Source organism: Odontomachus brunneus, unplaced genomic scaffold, assembly GCF_010583005.1.
Source record: "Odontomachus brunneus isolate Ranch 3 - 2012 unplaced genomic scaffold, Obru_v1 Obru_scaffold_157, whole genome shotgun sequence".
Classification (NCBI taxonomy): Eukaryota; Metazoa; Arthropoda; class Insecta; order Hymenoptera; family Formicidae; genus Odontomachus; species Odontomachus brunneus.
In genome coordinates this window covers 395,660-411,744 of record NW_022639607.1, presented here as the reverse complement: position 1 = coordinate 411,744, position 16,085 = coordinate 395,660, and the positions used below count along the sequence as shown (strand labels likewise).

General features: G+C 41.2%; 1 protein-coding gene across 11 annotated transcripts in view; it reads left to right on the top strand.

Annotated features, from left to right (window-relative positions):
* Nucleotides 1-16,085, top strand: part of LOC116850861 (neuroligin-1-like) — a 299,291-nt gene that overhangs the window by 277,591 nt on the left and 5,615 nt on the right. For all 11 annotated transcript variants that reach the window (XM_032829626.1, XM_032829628.1, XM_032829629.1 and 8 more), the window contains 3 exons: nucleotides 10,823-11,015; nucleotides 11,837-12,281; nucleotides 15,394-15,667. In XM_032829626.1, coding sequence (XP_032685517.1) covers nucleotides 10,823-11,015; nucleotides 11,837-12,281; nucleotides 15,394-15,667 — 912 coding nt within the window. The remainder of the gene's footprint in view (nucleotides 1-10,822; nucleotides 11,016-11,836; nucleotides 12,282-15,393; nucleotides 15,668-16,085) is intronic.

The following is a 16,085-nucleotide window of genomic DNA, read 5'->3' as shown; positions in this document are numbered from 1 at the left end:
CCCCCGATGCCATCGCCGAAATTTCATCGACGCGGCGCGACACCCGCGTATCGTGGACATGACATTGTGGAGGAATTATGGTAGCTGGCCGGCGGAATGAGGCTAGTTGCGAAACGGCCGCGGGACGAGGCTGGGTACACCGGATGAAATATCGCGGTTTAACGTGACAGTTTAAGGGCGTTAACCCTGCGACGCTAATGTTGTCGGCCGATGGAAGGCGTAGCCGCCGTACGTCCGGCGCACCGGCACTCGTAGAAACGACGATTACAATCACATCTCTCTTTTCCGTCGACGTTTATTAACCCCCCTCGCATTCGAACCGCGCCTCCCTGGACATTCTACAGTTTGCCAGCCAAGACCGTTAAGCACGTGTCAGACACGCACTTTCGTCCCTTCCTTGTTCTAACTGAACACCATCTTAATCCTTTAGTCGTCAGCTCAGCTATTACGTACACTGAGAGAAAAATGTTGGGTATTTGTAACTATAATCATATAGAATAACTATAATCATATAGAAAAATAATTACTATAAATTATGGTCAATTTTTTAGTCAATTGTACTATAATTTTAGTGATAATAATCTTATATGCATGTTGCTACTACTATCTTCGTGTTGGAACAACCAAAAAATATAGTTGAGGCCCAATTTGACACCAACTATATTTTTTAGTTGTTCCAACACGAAGATAGTAGTAGTAACATGCACATAAGATTATTATCACTAAAATTATAGTATAATTGACTAAAAAATAGTTGTCTTGACCATAATTTATAGTAATTATTTCTCTATATGATTATAGTTGTAAATACTAAACAGTTTTCTCTCAGTGTACTCGGTTTCTCCGATCAAAATTATTCCATTTTCTTTACGCGGGAAAAATGTAATAAAAATTATAGTTAACTGTGAATAATATCAAATTTAATTAATATAATATCAATTTTAATTTATGTAATTTAACAGTATTGTAATTAAATTTATTTCCTTTTACAAAGTTGGGGATTGTACTGAATACTAATATAAATGAAATAGTAGAGTTTCAAATAATTATGATAATTTTATAATAAAAGATCAAACGCGCACAATGATTTTATATAAATATATAGCAATTTCGTTCGTAATTTTATGCGGTTCAAGGCTACAAAAATTTTACTACGATTTTTACTGCAATATTTTCTGCGTGTAGAGAAAACACCATGGAAGTTCAGAAAATAATTAAACGATCCCGGCGGGAAACTTTCCCCGAATAATTTTATAATACCTGTCCTGGACGCAAAACTCTATCGCTGCACGCACAGTTTTTCAGCTGAATGCGTTTAAAATAAATAAACAACAGCGCGATCAACGTTTGTTACACTGAGAAAAAAATTTATTAAATATCAAAAAACATTTGTTTGTGTAATATTGTGAAGATATTTGTTTAAATTAAGTAATTATTTCCTAAAATTAAGTAAAAAAGTTTTAAATATAAATTTGTTTCTTTAATTTTAAAAAATAATTACTTAATTTAAACAAATATCTTCACAGTATTATCCAAACAAACGTTTTTTGAAATTTAGTAAATTTTTTTCAGTGTACTTCATATTATATGATCCAATGTTTTTGCGTTAATAGTCGCAATAATTAGTAAATTGATGAAATTTATATCATCAGATATAAAAAAAAGTACAAACAACTTAATAACGATGAGCTGTCTGTTGAGTTTTAACACAAGTTTTAACAGAAAACCACTGTAGTGGCGTCGTCCGAAAAAAAATCGTTCAGAAATCATTATAGTAACGCGTGATATTCAAAAAGTTAAAAAATAGACGCATATGTCCCGGACACAGTTAAATTAATTGATTAAACCGTCGGTCACCTGAAATAACTGACAAATCGATCATCAAATTTAACCAATCATCATAAAATATCATATAAAATCACGAACAACTTAATCCATTGATGAAACTAATTATTCATATCTAATTGATTAAACACACTGATCGATGATTGATTTCATCCATCGATTAAATTATTCGTTGTTACATTCATGGTGATTGATTCCTTCCAATTATGGATTTACCGATTATTTCATACAAAAATAATTTTAATCGATCAATTTCCGACACGAACGAGCGTCAATTAAATGCCAACGTAAGGGGTTGATTCTTAAAAGCACGCGGTGTTACAACAGTCAGAATGCACGAAGGCCGAGCACGATTTCACTTACCAACGTCACGAAATAAGAAATTTCCATCTGCCACCTCGCGCGCGAGAGAAAAACACTGTCTGAGAAATTGAGTTGAGGCTCGTGACCGGGCAGGAAGGAGGGAAAAAGAGCCTACGTCGTCGTTAAATCGCATAAGGCGGACAAGAGAGACAGAGCAGGGTTCAATCTGGTCGGCCTGTCTGCCGCGAATAAACGCCACGTATCAAATCGACGAGCGCTTATCGATAGGCAATACAGGCGGATCCCGCGCGACGCCATTGAAGCGAATAAATCGAGTCCTTCTTTGCCATGATCGCCGCATGAACGTGCCTCGCAGAAATAAAGAAAGGAGAACGCGGCCGATATCTATCATCAGAAGCACGATACGAGCGCGATCGACATCGAGCGAAACGTCCAACGGCGAAATAGACGTTCCACCCCGTATCTGGTACGAGAAGGGGGCATCATGACTGGAGTAAGTGGCCCACTGCCGTCAGTTAGCCACATACGGGGCCCTGAGCCCCCGGAAAAAGGTCAGGTGACAATTTCTCGAAAAGTGGAGATGATAATGTTGGTACTAAGAAAAATCTCTACACGATATAATTTAAAGGCCTGTTCTTTGTAACTGCACTGCTGAATTGGTGCAATAAATTGAAGTAAGACAAGTATGTTTTCTCACTCGACCTTTTGCATTAGTTCAGCAATTCAGCAATTACAAAAAAACAATCATTAAATTATATCGTGTACACTGAAAAAAAAATTATATTAAAATCAACAAATATTTCTTAGTGAAGTGCCATTAATATATTTACTTAGTATCATTAACATATTTACTTAAAGAAAATCTCTACACTGAGAGAAAAATTATATTAAAATCAACAAACATTTCTTTAATGGATGCCATTAACATATTTACTTAAATCTACATTCTCTTTATTTAAACCAAATGTTGTTTACTTAAATCAGATAAACAATATTTAGTTTAAATAAAGAAAATGTAGATTTAAATAAATATGTTAATGGCACCCATCAAAGAAATGTTTGTTGATTTTAATATAATTTTTCTCTCAGTGTAGAGATTTTCCTTGGTACCAACATTATCCTCTCCACTTTTCGGGAAATTGTCGCCTGACCCGGAAAAAATAGAATTACTCCAGAGTCAAGAGCTATTCGCGAGTAGAAAATGTCGCGCCACGTGTCGGCGGCATTCTGATCCACGAACGGTTGTCGGGAGTGTATGAACAGGTTTGTCGGATGCTCGAGCGGTTCTTACGGGCGAATTCGCGAATAACGAGCAGCAGATTTCGCCCGGGTATTTATCAGCCGTCGAATTAAATGCGCATAAATTATGCTAAAGCAACCCCTTCGACCCGCGGTGGCGGTGCTCCCCAGCGACCGATATTCTCCGACGGCTGCGAGAGCGTCTGCCGTTTGCAGATACCGTAAAACGAATATCGTGTCTATGTATTATTATACGGGATAAACAGCCGGCACATCACTGCCGCGGTTAATGCTATGATCGCACCGTGTATGTCTAAATCGCCACTAAATGCGCATTTAGAAATTATTTCGGATATAATCCTCGCGAAATCATTGTAACGCAGATAACATCGCAATTTGCTCGTGATAAAAGAAAAGAAAGAATAATTGATTAAAAGCACGCGGGATTAAATGGTCGGCTGAGCGGTAGAAAAAGGAGGACGACTTACGGTCCGATTTTTCCACCTCTGAGCCTATAAGCCATTAACCTATAAGCCATTTAACAGTTAAATCATACATCTGTCTTTGCTAATTTTAAGGAAAAATAAAAATATATAATTTAACTAAAAATTGTGGTCCTTAAACAGAAAACTCTCGTGAATTATCAGTTATATGTAGAGGAGGCCGGGGTTAGTTGGCTACCGGAATAATTTGGTGAAACTAGTTATTTCTAGTATTTTCTAACAAGAGTTTCAAAATTAAGCAAGCAAGATTTTTAAACATGTCAAAAATGGCTTTGAAGTTTCTGCTTGCTTGATTCTGAAATCTGTTAATGAACAGTAAAAATAATCGATCTTGCCAACTTATCTCGGTAGCCAAATAGCCTCGGTCTCCCTTACACGTCATAAATTATTATTCCACTAGAAAGTATCGTAAATCATTATTCAACGCACATGTAAATTATGTGCTAAAATTTGAAAGTTTAACTCTCATTGGTACGTCATTTGCATAATTGAATATCAAAACGTGTTGCATGTATTAATTCTCGGTACAGCATCAGGATCTATTGGAGCGAATTTTAGGTTTTAAATCCCTCTTTGATGCAGTTCTAGTGATTTATAAGGATTGATACTTCATTACTACGTAGAACGTTCAAAGAATAGTACAAAAAAAATTTACTTATTCTTTTCAATAGAACAAATTAATTCTCCAATTCAGATTCTCCAATTTAATTAATGTCATGATGCTGTACCGCGAGTTAACAGGTAATTACGATATCGATATCATAATGCTCATGTCAAGATAATTGACGATTGAATATTGAATCTACGTTCCCGAGTCGAAATTTTGATTCCACATTAACTCTGCAAATTCTGTCGAACTCGTAAAGTCAATAGAAGAATCCCAAAATATAATACTATGCAAGCTAATAATTACTTGCTGTTTTTCTCCTTGTCGAGTTTTAAAAACCTAATACAGAATTATTTAATATTTGATTATCTCATTATTCTATCTGCATTTTATCTCTATTCTTAATGTAATTTTTCTTTATTTAATATAATTTTTTCTTTGTTCTCAATATATTTTCAGACAGCAATATAATAATTACATAACTTACTTAGTAATTTAATATGAGATAAGTAAATATTAAAAAATATTAAATAACATCATAAAAGAGAATAAAAGAAGCAACACATTTTTATAACATTTTTTCTTTTTCTTCTGACGTTGACAGTCTCAATGGGATGAAACTCTGAAAAGAGTTAGTGAGAAAGCTGCAAAAGTGAAAATAACAATTGTATACAATAATGCTATTTATCCATAGAGGTTTACACTTAGACTCAATACAACAGAACTGAAAGCAAAGAAAGATATTGTCAAATGTCAAGAAGATTAAATTTACCACTCAAGAAACATTATTAGACGTAAAAATCAGACAAAAAATCAATTGCAAGATTTACATTAAATTCTAAGACCGGTATTCGTAGTTGCAAATTATTTAGGTTTTTTTTTCTAAAAACGTAATTAATTGCAGATTGATATTCATAGGCCGTTGTTTGGTTCATTAGATTAATGTAAAGTAATGTAATCAGCACGGGTAGAAGTTAACGCATAATCGGAAATTCACGAAGTTATGATTATTTGTCAAAATACTGACTATGAACACCAACCTAAATTTCGACTCGGCTATTTCTCTTATTTCCGGCTAAGTAAGAAAATTTATATCTTAATACCTTGGAAATATATGATGCATCGCTGCCTACGACACGGCGTCCTGCGTTATTCGTCCTGACGTCTTTCGTTCTCCGTCCCGGCTTCTCGATCCAGTGTTCCAGCTACTCCGTCGTCATGGCACTGGCATTGGCACTCACACTGACACTCGCGTAGACACGATTCGATCGAAAAAGTGCGTGTTAAATAACGCGACGCCGCCGATTACTTTGCGCGAGACGCATAGCGAGACTTTCCGCGATCACTTCGAATAACAAGATGGCCGTCCCGCCAGGGATCTGCTCTTGTTAGCTCCACTTTGCCGCACTGTCTGTACTTCCGGCACTTTTTGCACTTTACGAGCCTTCTGCAAAAACAAATCGCAAAAGAATGTAGAGGATGCAGCGGAAGAATGCCGAACGTGATTCTACAGTTCCAATGTGCCCGATGAGGCACAGCGTATTTCAATGCGCGAAATATTTTTTTCACGCGGCATGAATAACTAACCTAATACCATAGATGTCTATACTAAACTATGATTGCTAACAAGAACTTCGAATGTGTGTTGCATAAGGTTTCCGGTTGCATGCGAGAAAATGGCGGCGGTCCTGTGTGTGTAACCTTGTGTGTGTGACGTATCACTTGTGTGAGTACAACATACAATGTGAGTCAGCGTGACCATTAAATTACTGTCGTAAAACCAAAAAAGCCAGCATCTTATTACATCAAAAAATGTCGTAACAAAAAAATAGATGCTGTTGGACGTTATTTGCTCTGCTCATTTTCAACAAAAGAATTTTATGACTAAACGTAGTGAAAATATGTGGCGGTAGCGGCTATTTTCTCGCATGCACCGGAAACTCTATCGGACACAAGCCGTTATATGCTTTTAGAGCCTGTTAGCAACCTAGTTTAGTATAGACATCTGTGCTTAATACGCGATTCGTGCACGCGCGCGCGGCGTGTGCGTCATTGGACGTGTTCAGCGGAAAAAGCGTTCAGTGAGCAATTAACGATTATTGGTTCTTACTGTTAGATCCCTAAATCTAGACCAATTACATTGACGATTTACTCAACTGTTGTGCAACCATTGAGTTCGCTGAACGCACCCATTCGGCGGTGTTCCGTTACACGCTCGCAACGCTCGCGAACATGTAAGGCCCGATCCACACTAACGGTCTGTTCACGCTCCGCTCACGGCCCGATCATATTCCTTGAATATTCACATTATCGATTCGCTCACGATCCAATCTTAAATGACCAGTACAGTTTCTACTTTCCGTTGTGAAGTTCATTAAATTTTTTCCCGAAAAATTGCGCTATTCTGATAAAGAATTAATCATAATTGCTGTGGCACTGGACGATAAAGATAGAGAAAGTAAGAAGTGTAAAACAAAATGAAAGATAAGAAAAAGATCTATGTGGGTTCATCCCACTTTGATCAATAGAAAAACTGAAGAAGAATATTTCACATTATATTCCCATTTAGTAGACAATGAGAATAAATTTGTCAAATATTTTCGAATGAGTGCAGGCACATTCAAAATAATATTCTCAAAAATTGAAAAATTGATCGGAAGTCTGTTCACACTATCGGACAAGTTCGATCACGCTCCAGCAAAATATTCTTTGGAAGAAACATTGCTGGAGCGAGAGCGGAGCGAGACCAGACCGGAACTGTAATGTTACTCATAGGATACGTACCTTATAAACAATGGAAGAATTAATTGGATCGTGAGTGGACCGATAGTGTGGATCGGGCCTAAACGCCGTTCTACATTAGTTGCAAGCAGCCAATCGCATGATCGCAAGCAGCACTATTTCCGGTTGTAAGCTAGTCGCAAGCAGTAATCGCAAGGTTTGCCAAAGTCCAAAGTTTGCGCCTCTGCGATGTTGCGACAACCAATCAGTCGAGCTCCGCATATATTGGTTTATAGCGTCAACTTTACCCTGTTTGTTTTTGTTTGTTCGCTTCCATATTTAAACGTAGGTACTGCTTTGCATGTTCATCTTAACGTCGGTTCCTTTTTCCTGTGACAGAGTCTTATGTTAATGAAATATTCTCGTCACTTTGGCTGTGACATGCGACTAACGATTGAAATGTAGAAGCTCATATCGCAAGAGTTTTGCGCTTTGCAACAATGCGATCTTGCGATTAGCTGCTTGCAACTAATGTAGAACGACCTTAACGGAACGCGTCCTTCGAGCTTGCGAGTGTTTTGATTGCGGGCTCGTTTTGTTGCCGAATGTTTACATTCATTACTGATGAGCAACGATACTTGACGACTAACGCGCGTAATTTTCTCATACTTCCTTGCCGATTATTTCGATTCTCTCACTTAGAAAAAAAAAAGTAACAAGCATCTGTAGCGCGTCAAAGGGAATTAATAAAATAATGCTCTACCTCGATATTCCGGTTCTTTTCAGCTAAATAAAATATGTAAAATTAGTGCGGAATTAAAATCTCGATCCGGCTTGAAGTTTAAAATTTCAGGTCGACTTATAAAGTGTGTCGCTTGTTGGAATTAATTATAGAATCCGGCAAGATACAAATATTTCTTGTAATGAGATATTGTTATAATTGTTGATATTATTATAATGATATAATCTTGTAATGATATTATCTTGTAAAATATATAAAAGTATATATCTTTTATATTATCTTGTAATATAATATAAAAGATATATATCATAAATTCTACATCGTAGGAGAAAAAATCTAAATAAAAATATTTATTCGATATAGGGATATATTAATAATATATTTACTTATACATAAATTTGACACACTAAAGAAATTTTTCAACTAAGAAAATTTTCTTAAAACCTTAACTTTTTAAGCAATCATTGATTCCATTTAAACAAAAGAATTTAAGTACATATGTTATTAGTACCCACCGAATAAATATTTTTGATCTTTTAGATATTGTTCTCTCAGTGTATTTCTTAGAAATTATATTTTTCAAAAAATATTAATATAATGTTTTATATAATGAGATTATCTTTATAAGATTAATCTCTTTCACTCTCACTATTAAGTTCTTAATATTTGTTTATCCCACATATTCTATTTGCAGCTATATGAGTTATATAATCAATACGTGGTTGACTAATATTAAGAATAAAGATGAAATACAGGTAGAACATTAAGATAATCGAATTTCTCCCCGAATCGTGCTACATACACGTGCAGTGTATCGCGTGATGTATCGCGTCATTGGCAAGGCTCCAGATGGAGGAGGAGGATGCGGATGGAGGCCGCCTCTTAATAATAATGGCGATAAAGCAGCCAAAAGGAGCACCCTCGGGTCACCGCGCGCGGCACCGCGAATGCACTCCCGCGGAAATGAAACTGCGGCCATATGACACGCTGACGATCTCTCTCCCTCTCCCTCTCTATCTCTCTCCCTCCTTCCCCCCCCCCTCTCTCTCTCTCTCTCTCTCTCTCTCTTTCCTTTCCTTCCCACCGCTCTTCTTTCGCGACTTCTTTCTTGGGTTTTACGGCTCGTTGGCAGCCAGAATCTCCGCGTTAAACGCATCCGCGACTCGCTGTTTTAGAATAGTGTCGTAGCGGCGAACCGACTTAATATAATGAGTCGATGTTTCCCAGATAGTTGGCGGTGAAACGAACACCGTGCGCTCAGTGCATTCTATGAATGCGAATGGGGCGATAATGATATTCCGCCGATTGTAATACGCTCGCGAATTATTCGCCAAGGGAACGAGAGAATGAGATTTCCGTAGGATGAAAAGCTTTTTTTAATATCCGAATCTGTAACTTTCCCCAATCCAACAGAGAAGTTGCAGATCTATTTTGCCAATTTAAATCCTTTTATCGAATTTATAATAATTACAAAATAATAATCTCTTGTCAACTGAATTTTTTTATCAAATTTGATAACTACAAAATAATATAATCAGCTTTAAATCTCTAGTCAGTTAAAACTTTTTGTAGAAAACGTCGACGTGCGGCGAAAATGCGGCTTAATAACGTCTTTGTCCGCTCAATTGGCGCGGATTTTGTCGATATAATGGGAAACCGCGGACAATATAAAATACGCCTCGGTGAAATATCGACTCGCGCTTAGCGTTCCTCAGATTTACCGCGATTTATATCGTGCGCGCGCGCGCGCGCGAGGGCGAACATTACTTTGGAGAAATTAAACCGCGCGCTCACGAAAGCGTCGGTATGTAAAGTCATAAAATACAAATATTTGTACGGCGCATCAACGATGCGAATGTTTATGTTGGACACATATTGCGTAATATTTCTCCTTGCCGCAGGACGAGCACGCGCGGGCGCGCGTGCGATGTTTGCATTCGAAACAGCGATTTTCATAAAGAAACCAGTGACGTTCGATAAACGACTTTAGCGTCAGCATAAATGTTTGCCAGTGAATATGATTTTCCGGTTCGCGACCGGCTACCTGTACCGGCTACCTCTCCGCCCGCCGCCTGTACGCGCGATCCTATCAAACGCGATATTACGCGCGCTGTTACGAAACATTTTGCCGCGCTACGTCATAAAATGTAGCTCATTAACAGCGAGATTAATTGCGTTCCGTAGGATCCTTTTTAATTAGCGACGACGGCAGCGGCGGCAGCGGCGGCGACGGCGGCGATTTTCCGCGTTTTAACGTTGTAACAGGAGAGAGAGAGAGCGAAAGAACGAAAGAGAAAAGGGGAGTAAAAGAGAGCGTGTTACGGACGATGTTAATTGTAACCTTCCAACGAATTCCCTCTTCGCAGATTCGATCGGACGCTAAAAATTACTATTTTCGCTTTCTCCTCTAGCCCCGCCAGCGGCGGTGTAACGGCTCGTTAACGTAATTCAATCCGCGGTCCACCGCGTAACAGTTTTTAATCGCCCGATAATCGCGAGCCGATACGCCGGATTTTCCACCCTGATTCTACCCGCGTGAAAAACAATCCCGAGGCTCGAGACGCGCGATCGTGTATTTACGTCCACCTCTAATTATCCATGCGGGGATAATAACCGTTCGAGCTAACTCCCGTCGGGCTCGTCGCTTCCGCCCGATTGGCCGGAAGCCGATGATATCCCGCCGTATTCGCCGTGCATTCGATATATACGATGTGCGGGCTCACCGTCGCAAAGGGAGCCTGCCTTTCCATTGTCGAGAACCTGTCTGGCTCGGCTTGATGTGTGTGTGTTTGTTTATATGTGTGTGTGTGTGTGTGGATGAACACCCTCTGTTCTTCGCAGGATTATTTCATCGCGTGGTATTGTCCAGCGGCTCGGCACTGAGTCCTTGGGCCTCGGTGCACGATCCGAACGATCTCAGGACCAAAATCGGCGAGCAAGTAGGCTGCCCGACCGACGGCGATGAGGACATCGCCAACTGCCTTCGCGGAGTGCCGTTGGAGACCCTGATGGACGTGCAGCTTCCGGAGATCAGGTGAGAACATCTCTGATGACTCGTGGATTCGTGAGGAAGTAAAAGCAGATCACCATCTTTGTGTGGGTGCGTGTGTCTCTCTTACTCTCTGTCGCTCTTCTCTCCTTCTTTGTTTTCGCTTTTACTCTTACTCTCCGCATCTGCAATCGACGAGAAAATTAAAATGATAAAATATGCATTTCCGAAATTGATACAAATGGAACGGATTGATATTCCCTTTTATTTCTTTTTTATTTGCGACAGCGTGTCGGTGTAATAAATATTGCTGCGGAATCACGCGATACGCGGCGCGATTCATATTCATCGGCCGAATATCGGAGAGTGATGCATTTCAATGAAAAGCGAAAAACGCCGGATTTTGCACGAAATAAAAAGGATAGATGCAAGAGCAGTGCGATTGATACCGCGTTGCCGCGGAAATGACGTCTGATCGACGCGGCCTGTCATTACCGCGCGCCACAAAATTTATAATAATTTCATAGGCTTTTTGCCAACCGTGTCGCGATAAATTCAAGTTTGCCGCAATCGTGTAACCGTGAAACCTAACGACAGATCGCACCGGGAGATATATACCGTGAAATTAATAGAGTCCCGCGCGAAATATTTATGTTCCCGCGGAACAGCAGAGACGCGGAATTGAAAAAATCTCGGCCGATGCGGAAGAGATCGGATCGCCGAGCGAGAGAGAGAGAGAGAGCTACTCGCGTTATTCGCGATCAGTCGCGCGTTTCATCCTAATTACGCGGCTCTGCGCGGGTAAAGCCATAGCGTATCGTGCACCTTTATTAATATGTCAACTTATCAACGCGACGCGCTTTCAGATTCGTTCCGCGCATAGGACCCGGTCTGCCGGTGGACCAAAATAATCCCGACCCGGGCCTAGACATGGAGCGGGCGAGCGACGCATTCATCAAGGTGCCGTTGATCCTGGGCGTCTCCACAACCGAGTCCAACCTCGATTTCAACGCCAACGACATCCAGTTCGGCTTCGAGGAGGATCACCGGAACCGCATTCTGCGCACCTTCATTCGCAACGCCTACGTCTACCATCTGAACGAGATCTTCTCGGCGGTGAGGAACGAGTACACGGACTGGGATAAGCCGGTGCTTCATCCCATCATAATAAGGGACTCGACGATGGAGGCGTTGAGCGATGGCCACACGGTAGCGCCGCTCATGAGAATCGCCTTCTATCATGCGAGGAGGGGCGCCAAGACGTACTTCTATCACTTCAATCATCAGTCCAAGGACAGCGGCTACTTGCAGGTGGGTAGTAAGCGAGCCCCGTCATCGACCCTAGTAATCTCGATTTCCCCCGTGGTACAAATTGTTCCATCCGCTCTGTACGTCATGGAAACTCGGAGTCGACGTGACGAGGATTTCTTCCCTGCAATGCGCCATGAGATTTCAATGTCGGCATCGCGATCTCACTCTTAAACAGCGAGGCTCTCTCGTGCGCGATTTTTCAACGATCCGAGGGCGAAAATAAACGGCGAAGAGGCAGTTGAAATTTTTTAAAAGGAAACTTTTAAACAGTCGACTGGATCTGTCGCGTTCTCATTTAGACACTGAAACATGATCTCATCCTTAGCGGGATTCTTTTTATTACTTAGCCTCGAGAGGAGGATTCTTCTAAAACCAAAAGGAAAATATTCTAACATAAAACAATTTTAGTTCCAAGATGCTGTAATCTCATATTCTTTCTTTACTAAAAAAAATATTCTTTCTTTACTGAAAAAATTCTCCCTTCTAACGAACTATCAATCAGAAATCTACTAGATATTATCTTAATTTTTCTTTCTTTCGCTTCAAGAAAAAGATTTATTTAAAACGGAATATTCTTTTACTAAGAAATTTCTATTAAAGATAAAATCTGTACTATAAATAAAAAACGAAATTCCTTTAACTTTAAGGTTCATATTAATAGTGAGATTAAATAATTTTTCAGTTGAATCACGATTACAAATATAATGTCATCATATATCTTAACCGAAAACCTCAACTCTGAATTGAAATTGGAGTATCCCACATGAGACAAATTTCGAGTAACAACTATTGATACAAGCCCAAGTGTCGAGCTTCGAATATTTTCCTTTTGATCTCAGAAGAATCCTTTTGAGGCCATATGTAAGAGAGTTCCGCCAAGAATGAGATTATGCTTTTTGGGTATATAAGCGAAAATATACTGCCGGTCTTCACCGGCCATTCCGTACTCCAAAACGGCGTATCCCTGCTTCTCACTTCCGCCGTACTAACGACGTAAGGCTGAGAGGGTGAGCAGAAGGGGTAGGACGCTGCTTAAGTCCGGGTTAACTCCATTAACTTGACGTCCCGAAGAGAGACTAACGTTCGCCCTCGACACCTCGAGTTCGCTGGCACCCTCAGTTAAGGTAGCAACCGTTCAACCCCTTCCTGACACGCGCTATCTCTCTGCCTCCCTATCCTCCTCGCGTCACTTCTCGCGATATCCCATCCGTCTCACTCTACTTCTGGTCGATCTATACCCGCTGGTAACCGCTGGCCATGACTTCGCGATGAAGACGTTGATTTAATAAAACGCCTCGTGCGACCCGGCCGCCGTGGCTCGCTCGTTTTGTCTAGGCGATGACAGGGATTTGTCAAGCTTGACATAATAATATCGAGAAGGTAAGAAAGAAATTGTTATATCGGCCAATTTGTAAGGTCGCTACCGGCGGTACTCACGCGGTTAAATCCGCGACTGGGAAAACAGATTGACGTTTTCAATTTCCCCGCTCCGCAGGCGCGTCGAAAAAAAGAGGCTCGGAAATTTCATGCCCTGAGGGATATTGAAAAAGTCAGATACAAAATCAATTATCCGGAGGATAAGTAGGTCGCGAACGAAATGGGACAAAACACATGTCCAAAATTCTTGCGGTATATGTCGAAATAAAAGATTATGTCCATATCGATTGACTACATTTGTTCCGAAAACCTTCCTGTTACTCCAACAATCAAGAAATAGCCGTGAAATTAACTTGACAAAATCACAAGGAAAAGCAGATTAAAAAGAAAGGCTGCGTGTCTCACGTTAATTTCACGATTATTCGTCGATTGTTAGAACAAAGGGAAAGGAACATTTTACGAATGCGCTCAATCGATCCCAAGTATCACTTTCCTTTTATCTCGTCACGTCCTTCTATCTCGGCAAGAATTTTGGGCACGCGTTTCCTCGCTTCTGACGTTCTCGCTCGAAAGTTTCGCAACGAGAAACTAGCCTATTGATTCTGCAACTTTTAACGACAGTGTCGTTATGTTGTCGTTACACGGGTATAATACATGGTTGAAAAGCTGCGCAACGACAGCGTAACGATAACGACACTGTCGTTAAAAGTTACAGAATCAGCAGGCACGAGCCTTAATTCTGATGCGAGCGCGGTTCACGGCGATTCAGAGCGTCACGGCGCGTTTCGGGTCGCGCGTATGCGAAACGAAATTTAATTAAGCGTCCGGGCTGAAAGATTTCTCCTTTAATAAGTTCGTATTCGTCCCGCACGCCCACCCGCGCGAGTGGGAACTCTACCGCCGCCCCCGTTATTACTGCAATCAAAACGTCGTCGTCGTCGTCGTTATTCCGCGCGAGTTTACCAGCCGCTCCGGGAAGACGCGGACGGAGTGCGACGGAGGAGCGAAAGAGGATGGGAGAAAGAAGTATGGGGGCAGGAGATGAATTAGGCGAGACAAAAGGCAGGGAAAGCCGCGCGAGGAGGAAGATAAGAAAGCGATATCAAGAACGCTCAATGCAAATGCGATGAATTTATTTGAATTGTTAATCGCGGCTTTCCTCCTGCGGCCGCCTCGTGCGTTCTCTCCTTCCTCCTCGCGCCCCACGCGTGCCGCTAATGGAAGAGTCACGAGGGTGACACGAAGTTTCGCGAGCGCAACGACGCGGATTCTCGCCGCCTGGGAAGCTCCGGAGCTGATTCGCTCTCTTTAATGTAACGCTTACGAGAGCCAACTTCGACGCGCACAATATAGTACGATAGGGAAATAAATAATAATTCCAGGCTCTTGTCAATATACAGAGGCGATTAAGTGAAATAAATAATTTAAGACTCAGTTAATATCCAAAAGTAATTAAGCGAAAGGTCGATACGAGCCAGCGCACGGATTTTATAGCGCAATAAAAATTAGATAATAACAAATAACTCGGCGCGCTACGAAATCCGTGAGTAAGCTCTTATTGGGCCCTCTCTTAATTAACGACGCGACAATTACCGTAAATTGCTAATGACGCGAATTGCGAGTCTGCCGGTCGCGAGTATCGGCGACGAAGACAGTCGCGCCGAGTTCAAGTTCTCCCTCGTCGTCAATTATGGAACGATATCGGCGGCTCCTCGAGCGGAAAGTCTCATTGCAGCGGTTGGGGAGCGTGCGTGGCGAGGACATACCGTACATTTTCGGGCTGCCGCTGGTGGCAGGCGGGGCTTTCTTCCCGCGGAATTATTCCCGACAAGACCAGGGCGTTGCGGAGGCCGTCCTCACCTTCTTCACCAATTTCGCCAAGACCGGCAACCCGAACGAGCCGCACAAGATCGAGTCGGTCGACTACGGCACACCGAAGGAGAAGACGCGATTCCGCGGTCTCACATGGGAACAATACGAGACAGGATCTCAGCAGTATCTCACGATAGGTATGTCGAGGCCCGGCAATAACGGCTGGCGCCTCTTTATTTTTCGACAATTAAGTTTCCCGCAGTCGAAGTCGCCGCAGTTTATTTCTCTGTCTTTCCTCCCCTCTCTCTCTCTCTCTCTCTCTCTCTCTCTCTGCCTCTATATAAAACTGAATTCTACAAGAGATCTTATTGTGCGATTTCGCTAAATATTTCTCCTAAAAAATTCGCAGTGCACATACTGTCGATGAATTTAAAGCTAATTTTTGCACAATCTCGCTCGTGGTAATTGCTGATACAGCTGATATGTGATATGGATTTAGAGTGATGTTTTTATTTTTGCTACTACACGTTCGTTTGTTTACTCGTAGTATCGTGGACACGACTTTGAGTTATTACTCTCTCTCTCTCTCTCTCTCTCTCTCTCTCTCTCTCTCTC